Raw genomic sequence first — 27,255 nt, 5'->3', positions numbered from 1 at the left:
CAGGGAGTCACTTCTGGGTTTTCGAGTTTCCACAGGACGTTCGTACGCTGAGGGTGGAGAGAGTGGTTGGAGAGAAGAGGGAGCCTGTGAGCTTCACGAAGGCAGGCTGCCCTTCTGTTCTGGAGAGTGCGTGGCCAAAAGCATGTATGTGGCAGCCCCGCTCCCAGGACTGAAGTCTGAGAGCAGGAGTGGGCCGTGTGTCACTTCCCACAAGGAGTGACACGGAGGACACGAGACCCTGGGCCCCGATGCGGCTCTGGGGCAGAGAGCAGATGGCAGGGAGCGTGTCTGGGTGGGAGCCCGGTCACGGTGGGGGGCAGTGTGGCCCCGGAGCTGTGCCCAGTCTTCCAAGGACGGCAGAGGGGACGGAGGCCCTTGGGCGGCAGCTGTCTCCTCGTCCCCGGAGCAGCCTGTGCTGCTGCAGGGAGCCCCAGGCCCTGGCAGGGCTGGGCCAGAGCTCAGCAGGACCGACCCCGCAGGCAGGAGCACGAGGCTCCCAGGGCACCAGCCACCCAGGCCCTCAGGGGACTGCGTGCATCTTGAAAGCTGCCAGCCTGGAGGGTGGTGGTGAAGGACCAGGCCTGTCACCCACCCCCTGAGGAGGTGCCCCGGGACTTAGGCACAGCCTCTGGGAAAGGCAGAGAGAGAGGTCGGAAATGAAGTTCAGTTTTCACCAACTGGCCAAAGAGGTGAAAGCAGAAATTGTTTTGCGATAGAAAATGACAGAACCGGTTTTCCTGGCTCATCTGATGTGGGATGAGACTCGGACCCGTCAGCCTAGGCTTGGGCAGAAGAGGGTTTTATCCCCATCCCAAACGGGAGCCAGAGCAGCCCTCGCTTCCCTCTGCTGAGACAGGGGCTCGGGGAGAACTGCCGGCTGCTGACTGAAGAAGAACACAGCCCTGGCGAGGTCTTTAACTCAAGCCTAGGAGGCTTCGGGGTCGGCCTCGCAGACACGCTGTCCTTGGTGCTGGGAGGAGACTCCAAGCCCCAGCCAGTCCCTCGGCTCAGTGACAGGCTCGGGTGTCACCGGCCAGCCCGCACCCCGCCGGGCTGGGGGGCTCGCGGGAAAGAGAGCTCCAGGCCGCGTGCTTGGTCTCCTCCCCCAGGGAGGGGGCCTCTCCGGAGCAGGAGCCAAAGGGCCGCCGCTCCTGGAGTCGCCAGCCCCGCTACCCTGCAGTCGTCACCCTGGCCTCCTGTCTCCAACGGACAGTACATGTCTAGCTTCCTTCCCCTGTTAGACCCGGTGGGTCAGCCCGAAGTACAGGTGACCAGCAAGGAAACGGCAGGCACTTACCTGGGCAGTTTGACTGAGGTTGGAAAACTCGCTGAAGTGTTTTCTGGCTGTGTCGGTGAAAGTGTGCCAGACAGTCTCTGAGCAAAGAAAGAGCGAAACGTCAGTGAACTGCAGCCAGGAAGAAGCGGGCTGAAGACACAGGGTGCATGGACCATGACGCCTTGTCCCCGTCCTGAGGCTGAGCTCCCCAGATCCGCAGACCAAGGGGGAAGGGGGGACGGCTCTCAAGCCCACTGTCACCGCCACCCTGAGCAGGTCCCTCGGTTCCCTGGCCTTTTGGTGGGTGTGTCCTCTTCAGGGTTAGCACGGGACTGCTCCCCGCACAGCAGCACAGAGGCCCAGCTATGATGCAGATAAAGCTCACACGTGCTCATCCTCCCCCCGAGGCTGCTAGAATCCGCAGCCTGTGTCCGATCATTCCGTTCCCGGCCCCCCTCCAAGGCCCTGGCACCCACGGGAGGTACAGCAGGCAGGAGAGCGCCTCACCAACGACTTTCTGGAGCATGACGACCGCCGGGTCCACCAGGCGTTCCAGGTACTGCTTCACGATGGTCTCAAACGTCCTGTAGTTGACGAAGCCCAGGAGCTCTTTGCCTCGATACTGCTTCTCATATCTTGAGACTTCTTCATGGATGACGTTTTTAACTACAAGACAGAACAAACCACCATGGTAAATTCTGATAATTTCGGAGACATTTTAGAGATGGGACCCATCTCTGAAACTTACCCCAATGTTTCTAAACAGAGGTTTTTTTCATAATCAAAAAATGTATTGCTCTGATGATGCCAATTTGAGAAACAGTGACATTTAAGACACAAAAATCTTTATCTGTTCAAATGTGTTTCAACTGAGGGTCGTCATCCTGAGAGAGAAGTTGAATGGTTATAATTGGAAGGGAAAAAATCTGATTAAGTGAAAACAGAACCTCAGAAATTCTTGTGCACTTGCAGCTCTCCCAAGAATACATCCAGACACAGCCGGAGGAATCCTACCATGGATGGAGAGGGCTGTTTTTATTAAGTGTTAAAACAAAGATACACACACACAGGCGCACACGCACACACACACGCACACGCACACACGGGCACATATCCTCCTGGCACCTGGGCTGCAGCAGAATGGAGCTGGAACTTTGTCAGGCAAACAATCACCCTCTTTGGTCCTGCGTTACGGCTGAAGAGAAGGGGAGAGACGGGGCAAGTGATACCGTCCAGCCTTGAAAAGCAGGGAAGCAAGAAGGACACAGCAGGTAGGTGGTGGGGGGACTCCTGCTGAGCTGGCGAGGACAGAGGGAAGCACTCTCGGACACCAGGGGGCCCCCCGCCTGGGCAGGTGAAGCTCTTTGCACACTGTTTCTGCGCTGGGAGTGGCTTCTGGTCTCGGGGAATATGACCCTGCTCTTAGGGGAACACTGCCCCAGGACTTACCTTTTTGGGTGTTGGCTGCAAGTGTGAGGACCCAGTTTTTAAACTCCTCTCTGATTTTATTATATAAGCGGGTCTCTTTCTCCTTTACAACTTCTTCTCCTTCTATTAACTTTTCAATGTCCTGATTAAACGCCTTAATTTTCTGAAAAATGAGATAAAATCATCCATCAGTCCTGTAGTCATATTAAGAGCAGGAACCAGGACAGCAGCGTGTGGTGGGGGCTGGGGTCTGCAAACAGGTCAGGGGACCCCCCAGCCACCTCATCCCCTGTTGAGACACACAGGGGGCAGGGCGGAGCTCCCACATGTCACCTGTGGGGACGCTCACGTGGAGGGCCACCTAGAGACGTGCGGGGCCACCAGGAAGGATACGGCCACCTAGAGAGACCTGGTGACGCAGAAGCCACTTTCTGTGCCCAGTGTCAGACGCAGTCCCTGGCATCCTCACCTCAATCAGAAAGAACATTTTATCAGCGTCGTGGCTGGGGACGTTGGCTCCACACTGGCGCAGCTCCTCTATCGCCCTCTGCTGGCTCTCCTTTGTTTGATTTTCCAACAGTGGGAGGGATTTCTGAACAAAGGAAGAGAAACACTGAAACTCTGCAGCTTGATGAAGTCAGATGACAGATTTCTCAGGTATATGGGTGGAATCCCATCTGAAAGTATCCCAGGGGATCCGGAATTCCTATTATCCTGTGGGAAGCTTGTTTAGTTGGACACCTGTTAAGGAGCCCAAGTTGGGCTTTGAAGGCAATGCTATGCACTGCAGTTGGAAAGATCTGCTGTGCTGTGAGGTTTTGCTGTGTGATCTGGGTGGGGCGGAGTCAGGGAAGGAGGGGCCACTTCTTGTTTTGTTTTGTTTGGCTTGGAGCTTTGCATCGAGAGAACAAATACACTTGAAAATAACGGGAGACTTATTTAATGAAATGTTCTGTTGGTAGTTTGAGTGTTGTAAACTGAAAAATGGTGCTTTGGTGGAAGGATGTGTCCTCGTGTTGGTGTCAGGCTGGGCACCGTCCCGACCAGTCAGTGTAACTGATGAAGATGACAAAGTCGGGGACTGGGAAGGATGGAGCGGACACCCCGGGAGGGGGGTCTTTGGGCCAAGCATCGGTCCAAGACCTCACATCCCAGGTAAGCCCCACAGGCAATACAAAGCACGTGTCTTTATTGCTTCTTTTTCACAAGAGAGGAGCCTGTGGCTCAGAGAGGCAGACTGCTCGATACATCACTGAGCTAGTCAGGGGCAGAGTTCCATTTGGCACCCTGATCACCCGATCCTCGGCCCGTGCCCGGGAACACGGCAGGTAAAGGCACCTGAGTGCATGATGCTGGTGCAGACACCGGGCAGGATGAGCTCATGGGGATTTACAGGCAGTCTGTGGATTAGCCTCCCAAGAGGTCGATAAGGTGTGTGTGTTTCTCTCTCTCTCTGGCAGCTCGCAGCCATAGGCAGAAATGTATTCATTGTTTTCCTGATACTTCAAATGATCATAACTGATCTTGATACAGAATGTTTAACGACTTTAAAATAGTAAAAAACTTAAATTTGAATTTCAATGAAATATTTAAATGTTAAATATTTAAATTTTAATGTTTAACGTGAAGTGTTTAAATGTTTAAATGTTAATGTGAAATATTTAAATAAGGTTTGGAACTATTATCAAAATGCAATATCTACTAAAAAAAATGTGTTTATCTCCACTAGACAAGGGATATACCTCTGAGGCAGGCATGCATTTTTCAGAATCCTGTGCTTCAGATGAAGGGGATTTCACTGGAATCAGTGTTCCTCCAAGTGTGTTCCCCAGGTCACCTGGAACGTGAGAGGGGAGACTCGTGGATCCCACCCAACGCCTGGTGACTCGGAAACTCGGACCCGGGCCCTGGGAATCTGAGCTGAAAGAAACACTCTGGGTAACTTTTGTGCACACACAGTTTGAGATCCACTGGCCACTTCCAAGCAAATATCCTTTGAATCTGTGTTTTCTGGTTCAAAAGAATCCATTGCCTTTGTGTGACAGCCGGCTCAGCACAGACTGGAATCCAGCCCCCGGGATCGTCTCTGCCCTAAGGGTTAATGTTCACTCTTCCCGCGTTGTTCGACCTCGGGCACACAGGTCCGGGCAGCACGACACGGGTTCTGCTGCTCCCAGGACACCGGGCCGCGGTCCGCGGTCGCCCGGTCGTCAGCGACGCCAGGAGAGCTTTGCCTGGGGTCGTCTGTGCTTGAGAACCGGTGAGCACTGAACATTTCTCTCCTACGAGCTTGAAGCTGGGAAGATGATTTTTGTGCCGTGACGCATTAAGAAGCTACTGGCAAGCTGCCGCGGCGTCCGTTCCCCTCTCCGCCGCTCTCCCCGGTGCTGGACGGCCCTGACGGCCCCGGATTCACGGGTACCGGATTCCTCCTTCTTCCCTCAGTGCCCCCGAACGGACGGATTCACTCCTTCTTCCAACATCATGCAGGCGTTGCTTCCCCGTTACAGACGCTGTCTTGTGAGCCTGTGACTTGAATGACTTGCGTTTCAGACATACTTGCTTGCTTGCTGATTTGGGCAATTTGATGGGTGTCTTGGCCAACTGATGACCACGAAAGTGACTTGGACGGGCTGTTACTTTTGTAGCCTGCAGCCTGACCCTCTGACTCACCCTGATGTGCACGGTGAGCTCGGCGGTGAGCCTTTCTGCCAGACGAGGCACGGTGGCCTTTCCTTCCTCCAGGAGACCTCTGAAACAGGAGAGGGCACACGTCAGCTCAGGAAGGGCTCGCTCTCCAGTACTGGGCCTTGCAGGTGGCCAGGGCAGCTCGCATCTCGGGTAACACGCGTCATCAGAAAGGCCAGGCGGCCCACGAGAAGGACAGTGACAACTCCGTGGAAGCCCGCACCTCGGCCAGCACGGGGCTGGGAAGCTTGCACTCAGTTATCTCCTCTTATCATCCCAGCAAACTCATGAGTCATCTTTTCAGGAAAAGCAAAACACATGTAACTTCATAGAGGTTAAACGACTTGCCCAAAATAGTATTTCATTTCTCCTAACCATTACTTGTCCCCAAATGGCCGAATCCATCTTCATAAAGAAGAACAAGCAGCAGGCACCCCAGCCCCTGACGTGTAACAGACGTGGCGAAGCTGCCGCCGCGAAAGCAGCGCGGTGCCGCGGCAGAGACGGGCAGAGGGGCCTCGGGGCACAGAGCAAGCCCGGAAACACGCCCGCGCGGACGCCGTCAACTGGCGTTGGTAAAAGCACCAAGAACCTGCAGAGGGGGGAGGACGACCTCTTCAACAGCTGTTGTTGGCGAAACTGGATTTCCACACGCAAAGAGTGGGCCTGGATCCTCATCTCACACCAGACACAAACGCCCGCTGAAAACTGCTCAGCGGCTCCAATGCAAGACCTGAGCCAGTCAGACACCTAGACCAGGGGGAACATCGTCATCACATCGATCCTGGAAGTGGTTTCACAGCTGGGACAGCAAAAGCACAGGAAACAAAAGCAAAACAGGCAGGCAGGACTACATGAAACCACGGAGCCCCAGCACTGCGAAGAGACAATTAACAGAGGAAAAGGCAGCGAACCAAACGGGAGAAAACATCTGCAAACCACACATCTGATCAAGAGTGTATTTCAGAAATATACAAGGAACTCCTACAAATCAATATCAAAAACCCCAAATAACACAATTGAGAAACGGGCTAATGACTTGAATAGAGATTTCCTCAGAGAAGACACACCGGTGGCCACTCAGTCCATGAAAATGTGCTAACGTCGCTGATCGTCGGGGAAATGCAAATCAAAACCACAACGAAACATCACTTCCCATCTCTGAGGATGATATTATCCAAACACCAGAACACAGGCGCTGGCCAGGATGCGGAGAAGCTGGGACCCTTGTACACTGTTGATGGGAATGCAAAATGGTGCAGCCACTACGAAAAGCAGTATGAAAATTCAAAAATTTAAAATGGGGCTCCCATATGATCCAGTCATCTCCCTTCTGGGGATTTATTCAAGAGAATTGGAATCAAGATCTCAAAGCAATATTGACACCCCTGTGTTCCCTGCTGCACTGCTCACAGTGTCCGCGGTGGGGACAGACACGTGGATAAAGAAAATGTGGATATGCCTGCAATAGAATATGGTTCCACCTTTAGAAAGAAGGAAACTTTGCCACACGTGACACTGTGAATGACCCTTGAGGACTTCATGCGAAGTGCATTGAGCCACCGTAGAAGGACAAAGAACGCCTGGCCCCCTTTGCAGGAGCCATCTAAAGCCATCAGACTTGTGCCATCGGGGAGTGGAATGGCTGTCGCCACGTGTGGGGGGAGGAGGAAACGAGGGCTTGCTGAGCAAAGGGATAAAGTTTCAATTCTGCAAGGTAAGTCACTTCTAGGGGCCCGGGGAACAACACTGCCTGTGGCGAACAGTCCTGCACTGTGCACTTTCACATTTCTCGGGAACGTCGACTTGTGCCAAACGCTCTTGCCGTCATGAAATGAGTTTTGAAAGTGTTTACGTGGGGCTTCTGAGTGCCTACACCGTTCTAAGGGCTTTACAGATATTTAATCATGGAACAACCAGGTTTACAGAGAGAAAGGCAAAGACAAAGGGGAAGGCGCTTGCCCGGGGCCACACACCAGGCAGTCCGGCCGCTGAGTGTTTGCTGTCAGCACAGATTCAGGAAGGACCCGTGGGCTCATCGTCCCAGGGCTGCTCTGAGAGCTGTCGTGCAGGGGCAGAGTCCCAGTACGCGGACGCACGATGACTAAAGTCAGATGTCCAGCGACAAAGCACTTCAACACACTTTTTCATCCAAGACTTAATTTGCCCAAAATCCGGTTGTTTTCAAAGTCTGGTCCCTGGACCAGCAACACCTGGGAACGTGTTAGGAACACAGATTCTGCCGCCTGACACCCAGACCTCAGAAACTCTGGGCCGGGGCACAGCCAGCTGGATCCTCCTGCTGGCTCAGGGTTGAGAACCGTGGGCGTGGTTGTTACAGAGCCTTCTTCTTGCTCGGCGAGCGGGGCTTTCTCTGCCTGCGACCCCCAGTGCTACCGAAAACAGTCTGTGTCTTGGATTCAGGGTGGGGACAGACAGAAGGGAGGATCCGGGTGCTGGTTTGGGAGTGTTGGCTCCTTGGGCGCTGGAACCTGTGTGTGGGTCACATATTTAATCCTAAACTCAACCCTGTGGAGCACCAGCAGGACTCACTGAGCAGATGAGAAAGCAGAAGCTCAGAGAGGGCCAGCCATCTCCCAAGGGCACAGAGCAAGCAGCAAGCCTGGTCTGCCCAAATCCATCCTCTTCCCACTGTGTCTCTCCTTAAAGCAGGCGTGGTCTGTATCTTCTTACCCCACTCCCTCATAGTTCAAGAACAGCAAGTTCCTGAATGAATTATAAGGAAAAATTGCCCAATTCAATTGGAAAATTCCCACTGTCTTGCCAACTACAGAGGCACTACAAGATAATTTTCGATAAGAACCAGTTAGCCTGCAGGCTCTAAAGAGCTGGAGAGTTCCGTAAAGCAAGTGGGTGTGCTGGTTGATTTAACGTCTTACATCTTTAACGCCTTTGACCAGGTTCACTAGTTTCCAAAAGTTAGAAGATCTGTTTCTAGGCCTCTTTTCATTCACTATTTGTTCAACCTCATCGTCCTCATCTGTAAAAATGGGAAGAACCTCACCTGCTATATGTACCTCTTAAGAATTTGTGGGACTCAAATGAGCAACAAGTGAAAACCTTTGGGGAAACCACAGTGTATATGCCCCATGAAATGCCATGTTACAAGGTTTTCATCAGCACCATCATTAGAGACCAAGAGGAAAATGACTGGTTTAAATAAGCCAACAAAATTAACACCAAAATTAAGACAAGGATATGTTATGCCAGGTGGTATAATTTTACATGTAATTTGGTCATCGTATCGGCCAATCCTGGCAGGCGGAACTGGCTTCCAGGGAGTCCAGCCCTGAGGTTGTCCTAAAGAACCTCACCTGAAGTACGGATGCATTTGGAAGAACAGCGTCTCTCTCCTGGTGGCCTCTGCCAAGCTCATTTTGTCCAGGATGTCCTGCTGGCCCCGGCACTTCACTATCATGTAGCCCTTCTTGAGGCAGTACGTGAGGTTCTGCATCACGTTCAGGACGCATTTCTCGGTGCCCTTGTCCACTAGGTCTGGTTTGGTCAGGATCCCTGTGAGATGATGGAGGAAAGCACTGGAAGGTCAGTTGTCCCCTCAGACATATTTGAGTTCCACTAGGCTATGGGGCCTTTTATTGGGCAAGACCAACCAAGTCCGCAGCCTTGACCGCCCAGTGCCTGGCTGCCCATTCATTGATCCCACCGTCACCCCTCTTCCTTGCACCTGCATTTGCTTATCCACTCACTGGACTCCTTACCTGCCTTGGGTCATTTGTTTAACAAATGTTTCTTGGGTGCCTGCTGGGTGCCGACACTAAGGCAGCAGCATCAGATCGGACAGGCTCCACCACCACGTTTCCAGGGACCCGTCATCCCTGCTGTCAGGAGGGTCTGGCGTCTCAGGTTGCATACTCGCTCCACCCCCTCCACCCCCTCCTTGTGGTTCCTCCTCTGAGAGTCTCCCACCTGCTTTCCTGTCTCGCTCTCCCGCCCTCACTGCTCCCCACTCACACTGGATGGAAAGCCGTGCATTCTGCGTGATTGTGTTCTTTGAGTGTCAAATTCCCGCTGCATTTCCTCTTTGTTTCCTGTTAGAAACCTGAAGGTCATCTTCTACTGTCACTGTCATTGTTTTTAATTTGCTGTGAAGTCTGGACTTCTCGTCCACCATTTCCTGAAACTTTCCTGGCACCTAAAGGATTGAATTTCTCTCTCTCTTTTGACCTTCCTGTCACCAAAAGGTGTCATTTAAGAGCGGATCTTCACAGTCGCTAAGAGGGTTGTGCAAGCACAGGCCTTCATGTCACTGACAGAGTCGAGATGTCTCTGAATCTACTCTCGCACCTTCCGTGGCCAGAGAGGACCTTCCCCTGGGAGGGAGAAAGCAGCCAAGAAGGCCCGTCCCTGGAAGCAGCGGTCACTCGTAGAAGCCTAGGCCACTGGCCTTTATTCGCAGGACAAGTACAAGAGAACAGAACTTGGGACGCTCTGCTAGGACTCGCTGCAGCTGGGGAGAGCGCCTTCTCGCAGTGAGCCTGGTTGAAAAAGAGGACGCACGCGAATACGTCCCCATCTGCAGCATTTGCTCACGAGCCTCATTTAGGGCCCCAGCTACAGGGAAGGCCACTAACTGCCAAACATTCCTAGACACTTCAATTATAAAAACAAAATTAATCCATTCCTAGATGCTGTACACAAACATATTTAATTAAGAAAGGAGCACACTGAGTCAAGCGCATGCTGAGGGTGTTGAGCAGGTGGCCGTGAACAAGACTGCAAAGTCCCTGATCTCACGAATATCCCCTCCCTTGTAGTGGGAAAGTGCTAGAGAAATGAATCCAGTAACGTAAGGGAAACAAAGAAAAACATCCGCTGTTGATCCGTGCTATGCAGAGAATGACAGTGACTGCTGGCAGGTGAGTGCAGGCAGGCGTGGATGGTGTAGATCCCGGCTGGGTCCCCAGGCGGGCCCCTGGGAAGGCAGCGCTCAGGCTGAGGTCTGATAGGAGGAAGGAGCCGGCCTAGTGAAGATGGGGAAAGACCCTTCCAGGCCCTTGGGAAGAAGGAGCTGGGATGACTGAGCAGGACTGGAGAGGAGGGCGCGGCAGAGAGCAACGGGAACTGTGCTCAGAGAGCCACGCAGGGGCCAGGCCACAGGGGGCTTGTGGTCCAGGCACAGGAGTCTGGGTTTGTGTATGTGCGGAGGGAGCATTAGAGAGTCAGTCGGGGGCGGGGCGACACGACCCAATTTGCATGTTTAAGGACCAGCAGAGAGTGCAGTGCACTGGGCAAGGTGAGTGTGGAGAGACCAGGCAGCAGGTGATGGAGGCTCAGACTGCACAAATGAGAAGTGCAGATGGATGTGGTGTCAGTCTGGAGGCAGAGTCACCAGGACTTCAGATGGGTTAGACATGTGTAAGCAAGCAGAAGGCAGAATCAGGTGTGACTGTCTGATTTGGCTTCAGACCTGGGCAGGCGGGTATGGAGCTAAGAAAGGGGCCGGGAAGCCCTGGGAAGGAGGAGAATCTGGGTAGGGTGCAGACCCCAGGGGTTGTGCTTTGGTCACATTAAATTGGAGACACTTAATGCGCTTCCAAGTGGAGATGTCAGGCCTAGGGAAAGGTTAAGGGTTACAGATACAGGTGTGGGTGTCGCTGGCAAATCGATGGGACTCGAAACTGTGGACAGACGTGATTATTTAAAGAGGCTGTGTTAACAGAGGGGAGAGCTCAGGACCAAGTTCTGGGTTTCCAGTACTTAGAGGTTAGAGAACTGAAAAACCAACCAGACCAAGATCGAGACCTCCAGGTGGCCAGGGAAGAGGAGACCTGAGAGAGAATGGGGACCCAGAGGCCAGCAGGCCGTGATGTCCCAGCGCAGGAAGGAAGATGTCAAGAAGGGAGTGGTCGCCACCTTGACTTTGGCTGAGAGGTGGAGGAAGATGAGCACAGGGAAGGGACTGCACGTTTGTCAGCACGGAGGCCACTGGTGACCTTGACCAGAGCCTTCTCTGTCCCAAGGTGGGGACAGGAGCTCAGCCGGAGCTGGCTGTGTGGACAGTGTGCATTTAGCAGTGCATGGATGGGGAACAAGCTTGGTGGGGACCCCACAAATATTCTGACTCTGTTCTTCCCCAAGCTTAATATTCTGTAAGCCACAACTACATCATCCACCAAATTTGTTCTGTTTTCACCCTTTGGAAGTACTGCATAGGCATTCATTCCTTTTCTGCTTTTAAAAAATGTGCTAAAGTACACGTAACTCACGTACACCAGAGAATACCTCAGTGCGTGAGAAGACGCTGCTCCCCCCTTTCTGCACCATCGTGGTCCCCGCTTCTCAAGCTAGTTTTATAAAATACGGTAAAATACACATAACCAAGTTTACAATTGTAGCCATTTTTTAAGACTCCAGTTGGGTGGCATTAAGTACAGCCTCACTGCCGTGCCATCGTGACCAGCACCCAGCTCCAGAATTTTCTCATCTTGCAAAACCAAAACTCTGTACCCTTTCATTAACTGCCAGTCCCCTTCCCCGCCTCTGGCAACCGCCATTCTACTTCCTGTCTCTTTGAATTTGTCCAGGTTCCTCAAGTCAGTGGAATCATACAGGATTTATCTTTCTGGGACTGGCTTATTTCACGTCCTTCCTTTGCAAGGCTGGACAGCACCCCATTGTGTGTGCGCACCGTGGTTCGCTTGTGCACTCCTCCCTTGATGGGCACTTGGTTTGCTCCCACCTTTTGCTTTCGTGAAGAACGCTGCTGTGCACGTGGGTGGGGATTCCCTTTTCTTTTTAAACCCAGCGCACTTGTCTCTGTCGCTGCACTTGACCTGGAGTGCAGATGGAAAGCCTGCAGGGACACCGTGATACTGTCTGGGACGCACTAAGGTCTGACTGTGTGTCCTCTACGCCTGCAGTTCTTGGTGAATTCATATTAATAGCAGCTAATATTTAGCGAGAACCTTCGGTTATCGGAGTTTACGCCTAACGAGAGGAACAGACAACGATTAATAAGAAGCGTTACTCAGTTTCTACAGAGATGTCAACATCCGAATCGATCTACTGGGCAGGTGATATTACCTGCCGTGGCCGTCAGCAGGACATCCCTCTTGACTTACGATCGTGAGAAGAGACAGGAATTGCACGTACAAGGACGGGTGACCCCAGACCTGCGTTTTCTCCCTGTGTCCATGTGTCTGAGACGCCTGTAGGGGGCAGGAGCTAAGGGAGCACGCGTGGTCTGGCCTGGAGTAACACTGCACTGAGCCGCGCCCCCATCGGCTTGTGTCCATCCTTACTGGGAAACTGGGAACTCGTTTGGGAAAATAAAAATGGATAAAGGGTAGGTGTGTACTGAGTATCCACTTAGTCAAGGGAAATGACTTGCCAGTTTTCAGGAAGGAAAACGCTATGGGTAAGTGCGATGACTCGTAAAGAAGGGATATTGAGTAATAATATTAAAACTTTAAAAATAGGAGCTGCCATTTGCCTAAGGGTGTGCAGCCAGTAAGTGGTAGGACGTGGATTCAAACCCAAGCAGTCTGTGTTCTTAAGCCAAGTCCCCTATAATACCTTCCAGGGTGGCTTTTTAACGAAAGGAATTTAAGGGAACCCAGGTCCCCAACGAAAAGTTGTGCTTGAATGTGAATTCTGCAGACACCGTGTGCTGCAGTGCACGCCTGGAAGTGTGCTCACTGAGTATGCTCATCCGGGCTTTATGAAGGGCTTTCCCATCTCCAAGGAGTCACAAGAACTCAACTGTGGGACTGCAGAGCTGATGGTCCAGGCACTTTCTCCCTTGTGGACCACTGTGGACGTTCTCGTCCCCCATCCGGAATGGTTTGAGAATGCAGATGAGGGACAAGTGGAAGGAGGGCAAAGGACCTCCCAATTGTGGCCACACGTCTCACCCTGACTGTGACCCCCAGCCCATGGAGCTTCCCCTGGGAACAGCACTTGGACCCAACGCAGGAGTGGGCGTCCCTGGCAGAGCTCCAACCCAGGGCCTTCTATATACACGAGGATTCCCCCCGCCCTTCCCGGCCTCTAGAACTGGGTTCCCTCTTCTTACCTATGGTCCTGTCCCCATCGGGGTCCACCTCCTGGGCCATGCTCAGCGCCTCTGTTGTGGCGATGTCCACGTTACAGGGGACCACCACCAGGTTGATCGTCTCCTGCCTCCGGATGTACTTGGTGATGAGTGCCTTGATCTGATGCCAGGGAACCACAAAGAACGAGCTCATCTCTGGTCACCCAACGACACAGCCACATGTGTGTGACACCCAGAGCACGGCCCAGCTGTCCCACTTCTGGGCTCTGGCTTGTCCTCTTCCTTGGGAGTGTGTGCCCACCTGCCCTCCCGGGTCCTCTGTTGACGTCCTGCGTATCCTGCACAGCTCATCACCAGTGTTTCTTCCTTCCCGAAGACTCCCTGACCCCCAAGACCCTACTTCCTCTCCAGATCTCTCCCATGGCACTCCTGAGACTGCCTTCTATGAGGGTGGTGTGTGCGTGCTGTGTCCTCCCCAGAAGGACACCTCTGGGGCATCCCTGTCATGATCCCGGACGTCCCCATGCAGAGCCCAGCACAGCACCCGCGGCAGGTGCTCAGCGCCAGCCCCCGTGACAGCTGACGTCAGTAATGTCTCCACCTTTGTTTATGCAGAAAACCAATGACTTTTTCCTGCGTTTGTTCTCGGGAGGGGTCTAGCTCATTAGAATTAGAGAGATGTCATAAGATTTCTGAGACTTTGCAGGCACACAGGAGACGTGGGCCAGATACGCCTTAAACTCCCTGCGTGGAGAATGCAAACAAATAACCGTGGAGCAGGCTGGCACCTTGGGGTGTGTTTCCTTATATTTGGTATAACTCACACTTAGTGCTGCGCAGCTGACATTCCGTCTAATTTCAAGTTGTGCACAGAAAATAGTAGGCACAGCCACAAAATAGAAAATTTCCGTCACATAAGCACACATTAGCCTCATATAGAAAGTTAAGCACTGAGATGAAATAAAAATGCCGAATTTGAACAGGTCCAGTTAGGCCTCAGTCACGGGAAGTTTAACTGAGTAAAGCTACAGGCAAACTTTGTCCGGGAGCTTCCGTGGCAGTTGTCCTAACGGTGCAAGTTCGCTTCGTGTTGGTGCCTCGCCCCTCGGCGGCACCTCCGTGACGGACCTGACAGCTTCTGTAAGTCAACGGACGGGGCCATCCAGGGCTCTCCGCCTCAGCGCTATTGGCAACCTGGGCTTCTTAACAGTTTTGTTTGTTTTTTTGAGCTATTACTATCCAAATTGCAATCCTTATTTTAAAATTTAACTTAATGATTTCATGCATTTGGACCCTTTCAAGAATATCCAAGAACTCTTAAACAGTGATATTCTGAAAGTCCCAAGTTTGTCCAAAATCTGTATTACTGACTGATAGTGACGACAGCTCCATAACAATAAGAGTAATCATTTTCTACAACCAGGCCCTTCTGTGTAGCACAGGGAACCGTGCCCAACGCCCTGCAATCAACCATCATGGGTGAGAACCTGAAGAAGAATTCATGCACACGTGTGACTGAATCACCATGCTGCACACCAGAAACCAACACAACCCCGCAACCCGACTATTACAGAAGAATAATTACTCTCCTTGTTGGGGTGAGGGACCTCCCCTGCGGGGCTGTCCTGTGCGCTGTGGAGTACTGAGCTGCGTCTCTGTCTCTACCTACTAGATGCTGGTAATAATTGCACTTTTCCCAAGTTGTGATAACCAAAAATGTCTCAGACATGCCTGCGTTCCCCGGAGCTGGGAACTGCGGCCTGAATCACACTCCTTCATGTGCATTTTGACAGGATCTTGGGGAGTGAAAACTGCCCCCCGGGTGTCTGCCTGCAGAGGGAAGCTTCGTAAACAGAATACCTTCTGCTCACGTCACCCGTGCTTATCGGGCTCAGGTTCTGGGCCGTTTGAGGACCCAGAGATTCAGCAGCCAACACGGAAGGCAGTTCCTCCCCGGTTACTCCCCAGCAGGGAATGCAGGCCATGAACACTCGGTGAAAAGGGGCATGGAGTCAGAAGGGCCGGGCACAGGGCGTCCGGCATTAGGCATCATGATGGCCTTTGAGTAGAAGCCTGGGGTAAGTGGGGGCACGTGCCAGGTGGAAGTCTGGGCGGGGAGGGCATTTCAGGAAGAGGGAAGAGGAGGAATAAAGATAGGGGTGGGGCACAGAGGACACGGGGCCAATGATCTGGGGCCAGCTCACATGGGACCTCGGGAGCTGTCTTGTGGATTGACATGGGAGCCACTGGGGACTCTGAGGAGTGAGGGCGTCTGGCCTGTGCTCTAGGACAGGAGCGTTGTGTAAGAGTGCACTTGGGGAACGGGTGCTGCCATGAGCGGCAGGGGCAGGAGAGCCAGGAAGCAGGGCAGAGACGGGAGCTCAGTAAGAGATGGCGGTGCTGTGGGCTCCTTGCGGCAGCGGACAGGGAAACATGACGGCACGGGTCTTGGGATGTGTTTGAAAGTGGAGCCAGTCAGGATTGTAGCTTGACTGGCTGCGTCCTGTGATGGGCAACTCCTCACTTCTGACCAAACAGTCCTCTCAACAGACTAGCTTCTTACCAGCTTCTTAACAATTTACTTTCTGTTTTTCTGATTCTGACAAACTCTTATGCTCACCTCCCCAGTGGATGCTTCCTCAAGTGTAAGCACTGCTTTCAAGAGGGAAAAGGGCAGCGTGTTCCTGCGAGTGGCCGGCTTGAGAGGAGGGGGCCACACGGGACTTGATGCGGAAACACTGACAAAATGGCACGGTTTGTGCCCGCAAGAGGCCGGGTAGAGAGAAGGAGGAAGGGTGTGGACCTGCAAGGGGGACACAGAGTCCAGGTCCAGCCCTGCCCTGGGCATTCACCCGAGCACCTCCTTACCTCCTTTCTCTGCCGCTTTCCCACCCTCTCCCTCTGGCCCGTCAGGACCTGGCTAAGCCTCCGGGTCGCCTCTCTTAACACAGGGAACTTGCTGTCCCCTGATTCTGTGACTATCGCCTTCCTGGAGCACCTCGTAGATGAAGGACAGCTTCCTCCCAGTCTCCTTGAACTTTGGCCTTTGCTTGGCTCAAGAACCCCCGGCCTCTTTCAGGAGCCCCTCATGGGAGGGGCAAGGTGTGCGCTTCAAGGTGAGCCTGATCTCAGCCCTGTCCATGGTGCTGGCCTTTCTGCCTCCGACCAGACATCACAGTCTGTGTTCCAATTGACTTCCAAAGTACTGCTTTAGCAAAAATATTGCTACTAAATTTAGCAGATTTCACGTACAAACCAAATTTCCGGCACACTTTGAACATCAGGATAGCAGTAAGACAGGACTGACGTTCCCACACGACAACATGCAGTGAGGTGTCAGCTGTCCCCTGAAACACTGAGTCAACTTTGCCCGTTTCCATGACCTGCCAGGCCCTTCTCAGAACCCGAGTGTGAGCCCCCAGTCCTAGAAGGTCCGACCCCAGTCTCCTCCACAACCGCTCAGAGGGAGGGCTGCGGAGGTGCACCAGAGCACGTGGGGCTGCCGGCAGAGACCTCAGAAGCCACCCCAACTTAGCATGGCCCGTTGCCAAGTTCCAGAAAGGCTCACCTGCTGTCCGATGTCCTGGGGCTGATTTCCCACGGCCACCCTGGCGATGCCGGGAAGATCAATGAGGGTCAGATCTGGAACCTCAGGGGCGGTGACCTCCAGACTAATGAGCTCGTGGCTAATGCCAACTCCACTCCCAGCTATGGCGTCCTGGGCTGCGGAGACCAAAGAGGAGACACCCAGAGTCCAGATGGACCGCCCGGCCCGGCAAAAGCACTGTGTAACTGTGGCCATTGAGCCCTTCTCCCATATTCGGGAACAGCCCTGAGGGGCAGGGAAGCAGCTTAAGGCGCAGGCTGGATTAAGTGCCTGATTCTCTACAGACAGAGCACGGGGCAGGCTAGAGCCAGGGCTGCTCCTCTGTAAACTTCCCCTGCTTCAATCGTCATTCATCGTCACTACTTAAGGTACGACTTTTGTAACCTTTTACTGAAGAGTCACGCACGCGCAGGACAGTCCCCACCGTCTAAGCAGGTGCTCGGTGAGTTTCACAGGCGGGACTCACAGGTGTAACCAACACACGGCTCAAGTCACAGAGCACGGGCAGCCCTCCAAGCCGCTCTCTCCCTGTCGGGCATCGGCCTCCAGCAAGGATGACCCCTGGCCTGGGCTCGGCCGGCATCTACTCCTTTTGCCCACTTTGCACTTTATCCGTGGTTGGGCCGAGTGAATTTGCTGAGAGACGACCACGTCTGACCTACGAGAACAGCAGTTTCACGTGGTCTCACCTAATCACAAATGGAATCATGAACCACAGGGCCCCTTGGTCTGGCTTCCCGCCCCACACGAGGCCTGCGTGGTCCCCTGTCCTGCTGCTGGTAGCTGAGGGTGCTTCCTCTTCACTGCTGCCTGTTCGTCCACCCAGTGCCATGATCAGGTCGACTGTGGACGGACACTGGGGGGTCTCCAGTGTGGGCTATGAACATCCTAGAACCTGACTCTTGGCGCACATGTCCGCTGCCTGTGTGCTCAGGAGTGGACTTTTGGGGCGACATGGGGTGTGCACGCCTCCAGCCTTACTGGAAAATTGTGGCAGTTTTCCAAAGTGGCCACACCAACTCAGACTTCCACCAGCAGGGCAGCGGAGTTCCGAGACGCTATTCTAAAGATGCTTTAGCTGTGGTTTGCTCATGACTCATCTTCCCACGTTCATCCAAGCACACGCCCACGGTGTGTGGGAGCCCACCGCCCTCCCGGCTCTGCCCGCAGAGCTCGTGGGGCTGCAGAGCCCAGGGCTGACTTCAGTGGCGCAGCGGGCCGTGCGGGGCCCGCGGCCGCCCAGGACAGGTGCAGCGGGCGTAGCTGGGGGGCAGAGCTTTTATAAACTTGACGCTAGGAAATTTGCCAGTTGAGGGCCGCAAGCAGCTTCTGTATTGGGGGTGGGGGTGAATGCTAGAATTGAGGCAGTATCTCTCCACCTGGGAGGGATCCCTCTGGTGAGCCAGCCGAGGCCACGCGGTTCCCGGGGAGCTAGGCCCAGGGAGTGAGGTGAAAACCCCTGTCTCACGTGCTGAGTTTATGGCTGAGTAAGGCGCAAAGCCCGTCTGCCTGGAACAGAGGCCCTGTCTGCAGGGATTCCTGCGAGGATCAAGGCTAATTTTGCCTGCCTGGCTGAGCCCAGCTTGCGAGCAGGGCAGGGAGAAGCCTCTGGGAAGGACAGGCTGACTCAGGGACCTGAGGGTCAGGGCTGCGGGAGGGCGACCCCCAGGGCTCCTCTAAGCAGGTTTGGAAGCGGAATCCAGGAGCAATGGAGGCTTTTGAGCATTCTGCGCCTGCCCAAGGCTAATCCCCAGGGCTGGTGAGTTTTGTCCAAAGGCCAGGGTTGGCTGTGCTTCTACTAAGGACCCTTTGGCTGAGGGGAGGGGGAGGGGGCTACATGGGGGTGGGGCTGGGGCTGGGACAGTGTTGGGGGAAGTCGCCTGGGGGCAGAGCCACTGCCACAGGCAATCAGCCACTCCAGATTAGAGCAGTGCCAGGATGGCTGGGGCCAGCGGGGACCCTGCGGGGGACACTTCCCAGAGGAAAAGCAGGCAGGTAAGCTGAGACCAAAAGAAAGAGGAAGAATTAAACAGACAACCAGGAGGGACGGCGTGCAGGCAGGGGCGAGGGGAGGGGAGCAGCACAGGCTCCTGTGAAGCTGCAGGGGCCCCGAGGAGGATGGCCACGGGCAGAAGGAGCCGCCCCTGCAGCCTCCCCGGGCCCTACCTTTCCGGATTTCCCTCTCCACCTGGGAGGGGTCCTGCAGCTGGAGCTCCGTGTTCCGGTAGCTGAGTGTCCCCCTCCACGTGCACTCGTGCAGCTGTTTCTTCAGTTGCAGCACCAGCGGACACCTGGTGACGATTCCTGGGAGAGAGTTTCCCAAACATAAAAGAAGCGTTCTCAGGTACCCTCTGCTCTTATCCCCAGGACCTGCCCCGTGTCCCCGGAGGCTTGGTCTGAAATTTCTGTCCCTCTCTAGGGCCCAGTCCAGGCCACCACACTTACCCCCAGGCCCTAGAAATGCCTCGGGCATTGTCCGGGACAGGCGGGATGTCAGCCAGAGGTCTGCCCGACCCTGTCCAGCCCTCCCAAGCCCCTCCCAGTCCTGCGGGAGGAGGTTGGGGGTGGGGGTAGGCAGGGGAGGGGGAGCAGGATGTGCACATCGGGGCCCAAGGGTGAGGTTTGTGGGGGCGCCTGGCAGGGAGGGATCAAGTTCCCAGGGAAGCTGGAACTGCCCTGAGCTGCCTGGGGCTGTGCTCCGGTGGTCAAGCCCCTAGTACCTGCACACAGCAGGGCTGTCCTACGACCACTCCCAGCCTGGGACCTTGTCCAGGGTCCCCTGCCTGCCCCACGTCACTGCCGTGGCCTCCAGACTCTCTGCCCTGTGGCGTCTCTCCCCAGAACGCTGAACCCAGGGCAGAGAGGAGGAGCCACTGTGCCCACTCTGAGTTCTCATCCATCAGGAGCCTGGCTGGTGGGGATCTCATGGGACGTCCCGGAGTAGAAGACCAGCTGTCTGTGGTCAGAGGGAGCACAGGCCAGGGCCCCTGGCAGCGCGGCTGTTCCTGGGGCTGCGCAGGGTCTGGGCCGTCCCCCAGCACCCCCACACCCTCCTGTGTGCCCAGGAGGCCGAACCCTGGCCCCTGTTTCTCGTTGGGTGCGGGGGATGGGCACTGCTGGCAGGAGATGGGAGTGAGGAAGGGAACCGGCTGGCGGAACCTCGACCCTCTTCCCAGCTGCCACCTCTTTCTTCTTTTTTTTCCCCTTTATAATTATTTGATTACATCAGAAAGGCAAAACAGCTTTTGAACTCTACACACAGTTAATTTTTTTATAAAAGAAAACTTCGGGTCTTATCACTCTGTGATCTAAACTTCTTCAGAAAGACTGTGTGTGAGAAACTCACAAATTAATGACTTCAGACAAGAAATTCGCTTACAGAAACCACTAGAAGGAAACTAACACAGGCCCAGCGATGCCTACTGACACGAGGAGAGGACCCAGGTACTAAGGGCAGCTTGGGACACCCAGCCCCCCTCCCCGTCCACTGCAGACCCCGCCGTGCAGGGCCTGTGGGAGCCACCCTCCGGGGGTCCTTCCCAGAGACCAGCCCGTGAAACCCCTGGTCCCAGGGATGCTTTGTGGCTTGCAGGCGGCCGGCCTCTGGCTGCAGAGCGAGGCTGGCCCAATGGTGCTTACCGCTGCCCCGGGGAAGGGCGACCCCCGACAGCGCCTCCAGCACGGAGCTCTTGCCCGAGCTCTGGTCCCCGATGACGGCGATGGCGGGCAGGGCCAGGTCCTGCTCCACGCCCAGGGCCCGCAGGGAGTCGACGAGGTCGATGCAGGGCCGAACCCTCTCCTCGTACGGGCTGAACAGGCTGTTTTCGGGCCCCTGGGGGAGGCAGAACAGACTTCACAGTCGTGGCCTCTGACAGGGCTCCCACCGCCATTGGGAATCTTTGGCCGAGCTGATGCAGCTACAGGTGATGGGTTACAGGCAGGAGGGTGAGCGGTGGATGGAGACGTGCCCGGGGGAGGGCCCTGTGCTCTGTTCCTGTGGAGACTCGGCTTCTGCTGCTGCGGGGGGGAGTTTGGCTGGGGCTGGAGGAGGAGGTGCCCGACTAAGAAGGGAGAAGTTGCCGAGAGGTGGTGCTCCCTGCCAGAGGGAGGAGAGTCGGGGGCCCCGGGACTGCCGAGCTGGGGTGGGCTGGGCTGGGCTGGCCATGGTGACAGTGGCAGTCATAGCCAGGGGAACACCTCCCAGGAAGGAGACCCCCTCACGAAGAACGGAGCCCCCAGATCCATGACCGGGAAGGCCATTGCTGCCCAGAGACTGTCCCTGGGGCTTGTTGGAAGTGCCCAGGAGAGAGCCGTGCTGCTTGGGGGGGGGGGGGACCACACGTGCAGACCTGGCTGCCCTGGAGGGGGCTCCCCCATGGCCGCTCTCTGGTCCTCCTCGGCCTGGTGGCCGGGAGTGCCCTTCCTGCCCGTCCCTCCACCCGACTTGCCTTTGTGCTCTGTTGGTCTCTGTTTCCTCCTGGCTGCTGCTCACTCAAAGGGATAGGCTTGAAATCCTTGGGGAAGAAAACGGGCTCCTTCCCCCCAAACTGCCAGTTTGGGGGACTCATCATCTGTCCTGCTCCTGCGCCCGTTGGCAGTGGCTGCTGCAGGAAGGAAGCCATTTCTTTTTTGGGATGGTGTCGGGGAGAACTGGAACTGTGCGTCTGGCGCTGCCGGGACCTGTAGGTCATGGGCATCCACTGTCGTCCCGTCAAGCTGCTGCTCAGCACCTCCAATCTTCTTGGCAAACTCTGCAAACACACAAGATGAGAATGTGTCCCCAACGTCCCCAAGCGGACCTCCCGGTGCTTCATCCTTCCAGGCCTGCCCGCCCAGCCCAACACAGCACGCCCTCCCGCACATGGACTCAGGGCAGACCAGTTGCCCAGCACAGCCCCGACCGCAGGAGGGGCTGGCTCAAACAGGCTCAGAGCACAAGAGGGGTCCCTGCCGGCCCCCTGCGGACAAGGGGCCTCCACGATTCCATGGGGAAGTCTGAATGTTCCTCTGTGACTTCTGATGAGCCAGTGTCACCTGAGGTTCAGGACGGGACAGGAGACTGGGCATGGAGAGACGACAGGTAGGCTCTCCCGGGTCCCTTGGGTGCCAGCCCCTGCCCTGCCACCACCCAGGCTGCCCGCCAGACCAGCTCAGGCTGCTGGGGCGTCTGGGGGAAGCGGTTGCTGGAGTCTCTTGCTTCCCCACGGGGCTGTCATCAGGGAGCCAGCCTGTGAGAAGTCGCTGGCGGCACCGAGTGCCGGCCTCGCCCGGCGCCCCTCTGAGATGCTCATCTCAGCTTCACAATAACCGGGTGTGCTTGCCCCTAATCTGCATTTTCCAGGTCAAGGAGCAGAAGTGGGGGGTCCGGTTCCTGGCCTGAGTCAGGACTCAGCCAAGCTGGTGACTCTGGGTCCTGAGACCTTGCCCGCTACTGCCCCCCCACCTCACCCCAGGGAGCAGAGCGGATGTGGGAGATGAATGGTGTCCGCCCTCCTCCTAATGCCCGTCCACCTGGGATCGTGCATGTGACCTTATTTGGGAAAAGGGTATTTGCACATGTTTCCAAAGAGGGTCTGGAGATGCGAGTGGGCCTGAAATGCAAGAAGAGACGGTGGGGGTGGGGAGGGATTTGAGACACAGAGACCCACAACGAGAGGGCGACGTGAAGATGGAGGCAGAGATTGAAGGATGCTGCCTCAGCCAGGGAACCCGGGGGCGCAGGAGCCCCAGCGCCGGGAGCCAGGCCTGGAGTGGATTCTCCCTCAAGGCCTCTAGGAGGAACTAACTTTGCCAGCGTCTTGGACATCTCGGAGCATCTGGCTTCCAGACCCGTGAGAGAATAAAGTCTTGTTTCAGCGTCCAAGTTTGGAGAGTTTGTTATGCCAGCCCCGGGGCACTAACCAGTTGGGGGACTGGCGTGTGGAGGCGGCCCCTCCCCAGTAGCTGCACTCTGGGGGGTCCACTCCGGCCCATGTCCAGCTGCGGCCCCTCAGCCCTCCGTCCCCGTCCCACGACCGTGGCCTCTCTCCACCTAGTAGGCCTCTTTTCCTTCTAAACCCTGGGTCTCAGCATGACTGAACCCTTTCTAGAAACCTCTGAGACCTTTCTTTCAGGACAAAGTTCTTAAAAAGATGTGGTCCCAATCTCCTTTTCTATATTTGATAGAATCCCTTCTCTGAATGCTGCGCCCAGCATTCTGCCTTTCCTCAGACTGGACAAGCATGTTCACAACTTTGTGTGTGCCACTGGCTTTTGTGGAAAATGGGAGTGGCTCATTCATTCATTCATTCATTCATTCCACAAAGATGTCTGGAGGACTGTTAAGGGCTGAATTGTGTCCCCGAGTTCATATGCTGGAGTCCGAACCCCTGCGACCTCCAGTGTGACTGTGTTGGAGATTTGGCCTTTAAAGAGGTGAATAAGGTAAAACGAGGTCGCTTGGGTCGGCCCTAAGCCAACCTGACTGACGTCTTTATGAAAAGAGTGAAGACACAAAGGAAAGACCTGTGAGGACACAGGGAGGAGACGGCCGTCTACACGCCGAGGAGAGAGAGCTCAGAGCAGCCTAGCCTGCTGGCACCTTGGCCTTGGACTCTGGCCCGCAGACTGTGAGAAGATAAATTTCTGTTGTCTAAGCTGCCCCCTGGTGGTGCTTTGTTAGGGCAACCTGAGCAAACCCAAACAAGGACCTGGTATGTGCAGGCTCCTCCTGCCAGGCGGGTGTGCTGGTGACCAAGCCAGATAAAGCCCCTGCTTCAGGTCCAGACATTCTGTCCCGGAGACCCCCAAACAAATAATCTAACCCCAGGTGCTGAGGGAGGGTCTGGAAGAAAGGGGGTGGGTCATGGTTCCTGGGTCCGGTGTTATTTCCCCTGAACCCGTGTTTGAGGCGTGCCTGTGAACAGGAGCTGAGTGGCAGAGGAGCACATACTTGAGGACGTGGGGAGGAGCCTTCCTGGCAGAGGAAATGCAAGTGCAAAGGTCCTGAGCTCAGGGAGCTGCGCGGAGCACCCCCTTCCCCCAGGGGCTGGGAAGGCCTAGCCCAGGGGCAGCTCCCTTCTTAGGGGCAGCTCTGGCAATGCCTGGCGTTGCTTGGGTTTGGGCTGGAAGGAGGCAGGAGAGGCCTTCCACCTGCCCTCTTCCACGTGGTCAGCCCCACGGCCCGGAGACCCTAAGTGAAGGGGCGGTGCCAGTTCAGCCCTGCTGCCGGGGGAGCCCTGCCAAGGGCTGCTGTGCGGAAGGAGTGCCTTTACCTCTGTGTTCACATCCTGAGCCAGTACCTCCATCTCCCTCCGTCCCCAGACTTCTGGGTAAAATTACTCATTTTATGAAACACCTAGCCCTTCAGCCAGTGTCATGAGGAAATATGAAAGAAAAATTCTCCACTTTTTTTAAATGAATAAAATTGCATTCAAGAACATGTCTAGTGATTTATTTCATCCCCTGAATATAAGGAAATTATATTCAGATTCTATTAACCTCCTGAATGTAAACACAGGGGAGAGAACTCTGCAGAGGGCCAGGCTGGAGGAGGCTGCTCTCCTGGGGAACCGGGCGCTCCCATTGGCTAAAGACTGAAAGAGACTGTCCGTCCCTTGCACCCTCGGCCTTGGCAGCGAGAAGGCCCAGGACAGACTGCAGGCAGGGGGTCACAGCTGCCTCTGGCATCGCTCTGCTCCTTGACACTCATGCCCGGAGCCTCAGCAAAGTTTATTCTGGTTTTATGGTTTGACTGTGGCACTGTTTACAACAGCTTAGAGCAGGGCGTGCAGGAGCTGTCTTGGGACATCTGTAGTGCTCGGCCTTTTCCGGGGGACGGGGTGGGAGCTGGAGGGTCCGGTGGGTGGGGCAGGGACGTATGGGGAGAGGTCGCAGCTGAAGAGGTGGGGGTTCCACAGAGAGGCCTGTGGGGGGTGCCGTGTGGACGAACATCCACACCGGGGCTGCCGAGCGGCAGGCTGGGGCAGCTGGATCGCAGCAAGTGAGGAACCCAGAACTGTCCTTGATATGGTAAAGATAGAGGCTGCAGGAGAAGACACCACTTGCCAGGGAGGACACACACGGGCCGGAGAGAGATGGCTGGTCCCCCACGAGTGTCTCTGAGGTCGCTCATGGAGAGGGGGTTTCTTTCCTTCCTTCCCTCTCACCCAAAGCTTCTACATCTGAGAGGGGCCCTGACTGCCCCACTCCCCACCTAGATCCGAGCAGGGGCAACGGGCTGCAGTCCACGTACAAGAGGCTGAGCCAGCAGCCCAGAGGAGGAAGCAGCCCGGGTGGGCAAAGGGCGACCCGGCAGAGAGGACCACACAGGAAGTGGGAGGAGGAGACGGGAGGAGGGCTCCCTGCTGCTGCTGGACGGAGGGACAGCAAAGGGGGAGGAGAGAATCATTCTGCCTCATCCCTGGGCCTCAGGCAGCAACCTCCGTCACTTACAAGGAAGTGTCTCTGGACGGACCTGTGCTGACCTCTGTCCCGGCAAAGGACGGTTTACTGTGCAAGGCTGTAGTCAGCCACAGCCAGAGGGGAGAGACACAGGGCAGAGCTGGGGGCACGGCTGGACCCGACGACCAGGCACAGAACCCAGAGCTGTCCGCCTGCCAGGGCCCCACGCACACATCACAGTCTCGGCAGCGCAGCCTGAGCTCAGCTCCCGCCTCCCCCCAAACTGGACCCTCCGCTTGTTTCTGTCCACTGTCCAGTCCACCCTAGAGTAGCCAGGGGAGCGACGTCACCCCACAGGGACAGCCGTGCCGCGGGCCCACAGGGACAGTGCCCCCTCTGCTGAAGAGACCCCAACATTGTGCTGAGATTCCTCACATCACAGATAAGCCCCTGAGTGACCCACAGGTGGAAAAAGGGAATTAGCCGAGACTATAAAGCTAAGTTCTCAAACTGGGTGCCCTGGGGAACCTCAGCAACCTCGCAGGTGCACTGTGGGGTCGTCCGAATTTCCCAGGATGCACAGAGATGTCGGTTGGCCGCCACGCAACCTGCTGTTTTTGAGTTCTTTGGACGTAACTCATTAATCACAGAACTCTTTGGTGTGTCTTTTGGCCGGAGCACCATGAACGAAGTACCGGGACCCTCAGGGCAGCCGGGATGGAGGACATGCGGGGACACCTGCCATGAGAGCAAAGGGGAAGCGGGGAGACTGTGACGTAGCAGGAGGATGGGTGTGAGCTAAGAGCCAGACCCAGGCTGAGGAGGGAGCGGGGACGGGAGTGGGAATGGGAGTGGGGACAGGTGGATGGACAGCCTGGGACAGGCAGGCTGGGACAGACAGGGCGGGGAAAGAGGCCAGGGGGATGTACAGGAGGGACGCCAGGGCTCGGCGGACACGCCCACCTCTCCTAGGTGCTCTGCCTGGGCCCCGTGGAGCACTGTGTGCTCTCTGATCTCGTGGGCATTGTCCCTGCTTCCATGTACCATGGGAAGGGAACTTCGAGTTGAGCAACGGAGATGCCGTCCCGCGGCTAGAAGTCTGAGGACCCAGCTGGGACCGAGCAGAGCCCCGCAGGGCCCCCCAAGTGCAAAGGCCCTCCGTGTCCCCTGCCTCTCGTCTGCAGAAAAGCTGGAGCCTTCCAGATTCGCAGCGTCGTAAAAGAGCAGGCTGGAGCAATTAATGACGAGGACAGCAGACTCACAGGCTCAGGGTCTGACGCACGTTCCCGAGACGTCGCACAGACACCACGATTGCCGGCGGGGCCCAAGCTCCCTGCGTGGGGCCCAGGCGGCAGCCGCCACGCAAGCCCCCCACCTCGAGCCGGCCGACCCGATGGCCAGCACAGCTCCAAGGCCTGGCTCTCCGAGCGCGGGATCAACACTATGGCTCATGAGAATCTGCACCTTTGTGGGCCTCAGAGTAGCGGTAGCTGGCTCTCCCTGCACACGCACGTGGGCAAGCGCGCTGTCGGCAGAAAGGTGCTCAGACCCATTTCATTGTCTTCCGCCTGAGGACAGGGCGCCCTCTGTCGGCATGAAGAGGTCACAGAGACTCGCCTTCTCTCCTAACTCCATAGAGGAGGGAGGATGTTGAAGGCGGGGTCTGCAAGCAGCCCCTTCCTGTTTGTCCCTTTCTGCCCCCTCTCACCCTGAAAGGGCCTAATTAGAGGAAGGAGGTCGCTGGGCAACATGGAAACCGGCACAGGACCTGCGCGCTCCTGACTGCACGCGGCGTCTTGCCTCGCCTGGGGGTTTATTCCTACGTGAAACCAAGTAAGG

General features: G+C 55.7%; 1 protein-coding gene across 3 annotated transcripts in view; it reads right to left on the bottom strand.

Moving 5' to 3' along the window:
* The window catches only part of LOC116155339 (interferon-induced GTP-binding protein Mx2), a 37,061-nt gene that overhangs the window by 6,901 nt on the left and 2,905 nt on the right, over window positions 1–27,255 (bottom strand). For all 3 annotated transcript variants that reach the window (XM_064476084.1, XM_064476083.1, XM_064476082.1), the window contains exons 2-12: window positions 21,483–21,785; window positions 20,674–20,866; window positions 19,201–19,338; window positions 16,996–17,150; window positions 13,449–13,587; window positions 8,728–8,926; window positions 5,378–5,456; window positions 3,174–3,296; window positions 2,726–2,867; window positions 1,784–1,942; window positions 1,298–1,374 (exon numbers count right to left, since the gene is read on the bottom strand). In XM_064476084.1, the coding sequence (XP_064332154.1) occupies window positions 1,298–1,374; window positions 1,784–1,942; window positions 2,726–2,867; window positions 3,174–3,296; window positions 5,378–5,456; window positions 8,728–8,926; window positions 13,449–13,587; window positions 16,996–17,150; window positions 19,201–19,338; window positions 20,674–20,866; window positions 21,483–21,731 (1,653 nt within the window). In that variant the 5' untranslated portion in view covers window positions 21,732–21,785. The remainder of the gene's footprint in view (window positions 1–1,297; window positions 1,375–1,783; window positions 1,943–2,725; window positions 2,868–3,173; window positions 3,297–5,377; window positions 5,457–8,727; window positions 8,927–13,448; window positions 13,588–16,995; window positions 17,151–19,200; window positions 19,339–20,673; window positions 20,867–21,482; window positions 21,786–27,255) is intronic.

The sequence above is a fragment of the Camelus dromedarius genome, chromosome 2 (assembly GCF_036321535.1).
Source record: "Camelus dromedarius isolate mCamDro1 chromosome 2, mCamDro1.pat, whole genome shotgun sequence".
Classification (NCBI taxonomy): Eukaryota; Metazoa; Chordata; class Mammalia; order Artiodactyla; family Camelidae; genus Camelus; species Camelus dromedarius.
Note: the sequence above shows the minus strand (reverse complement) of the source record. Positions and strands in the feature narration are given on the sequence as shown.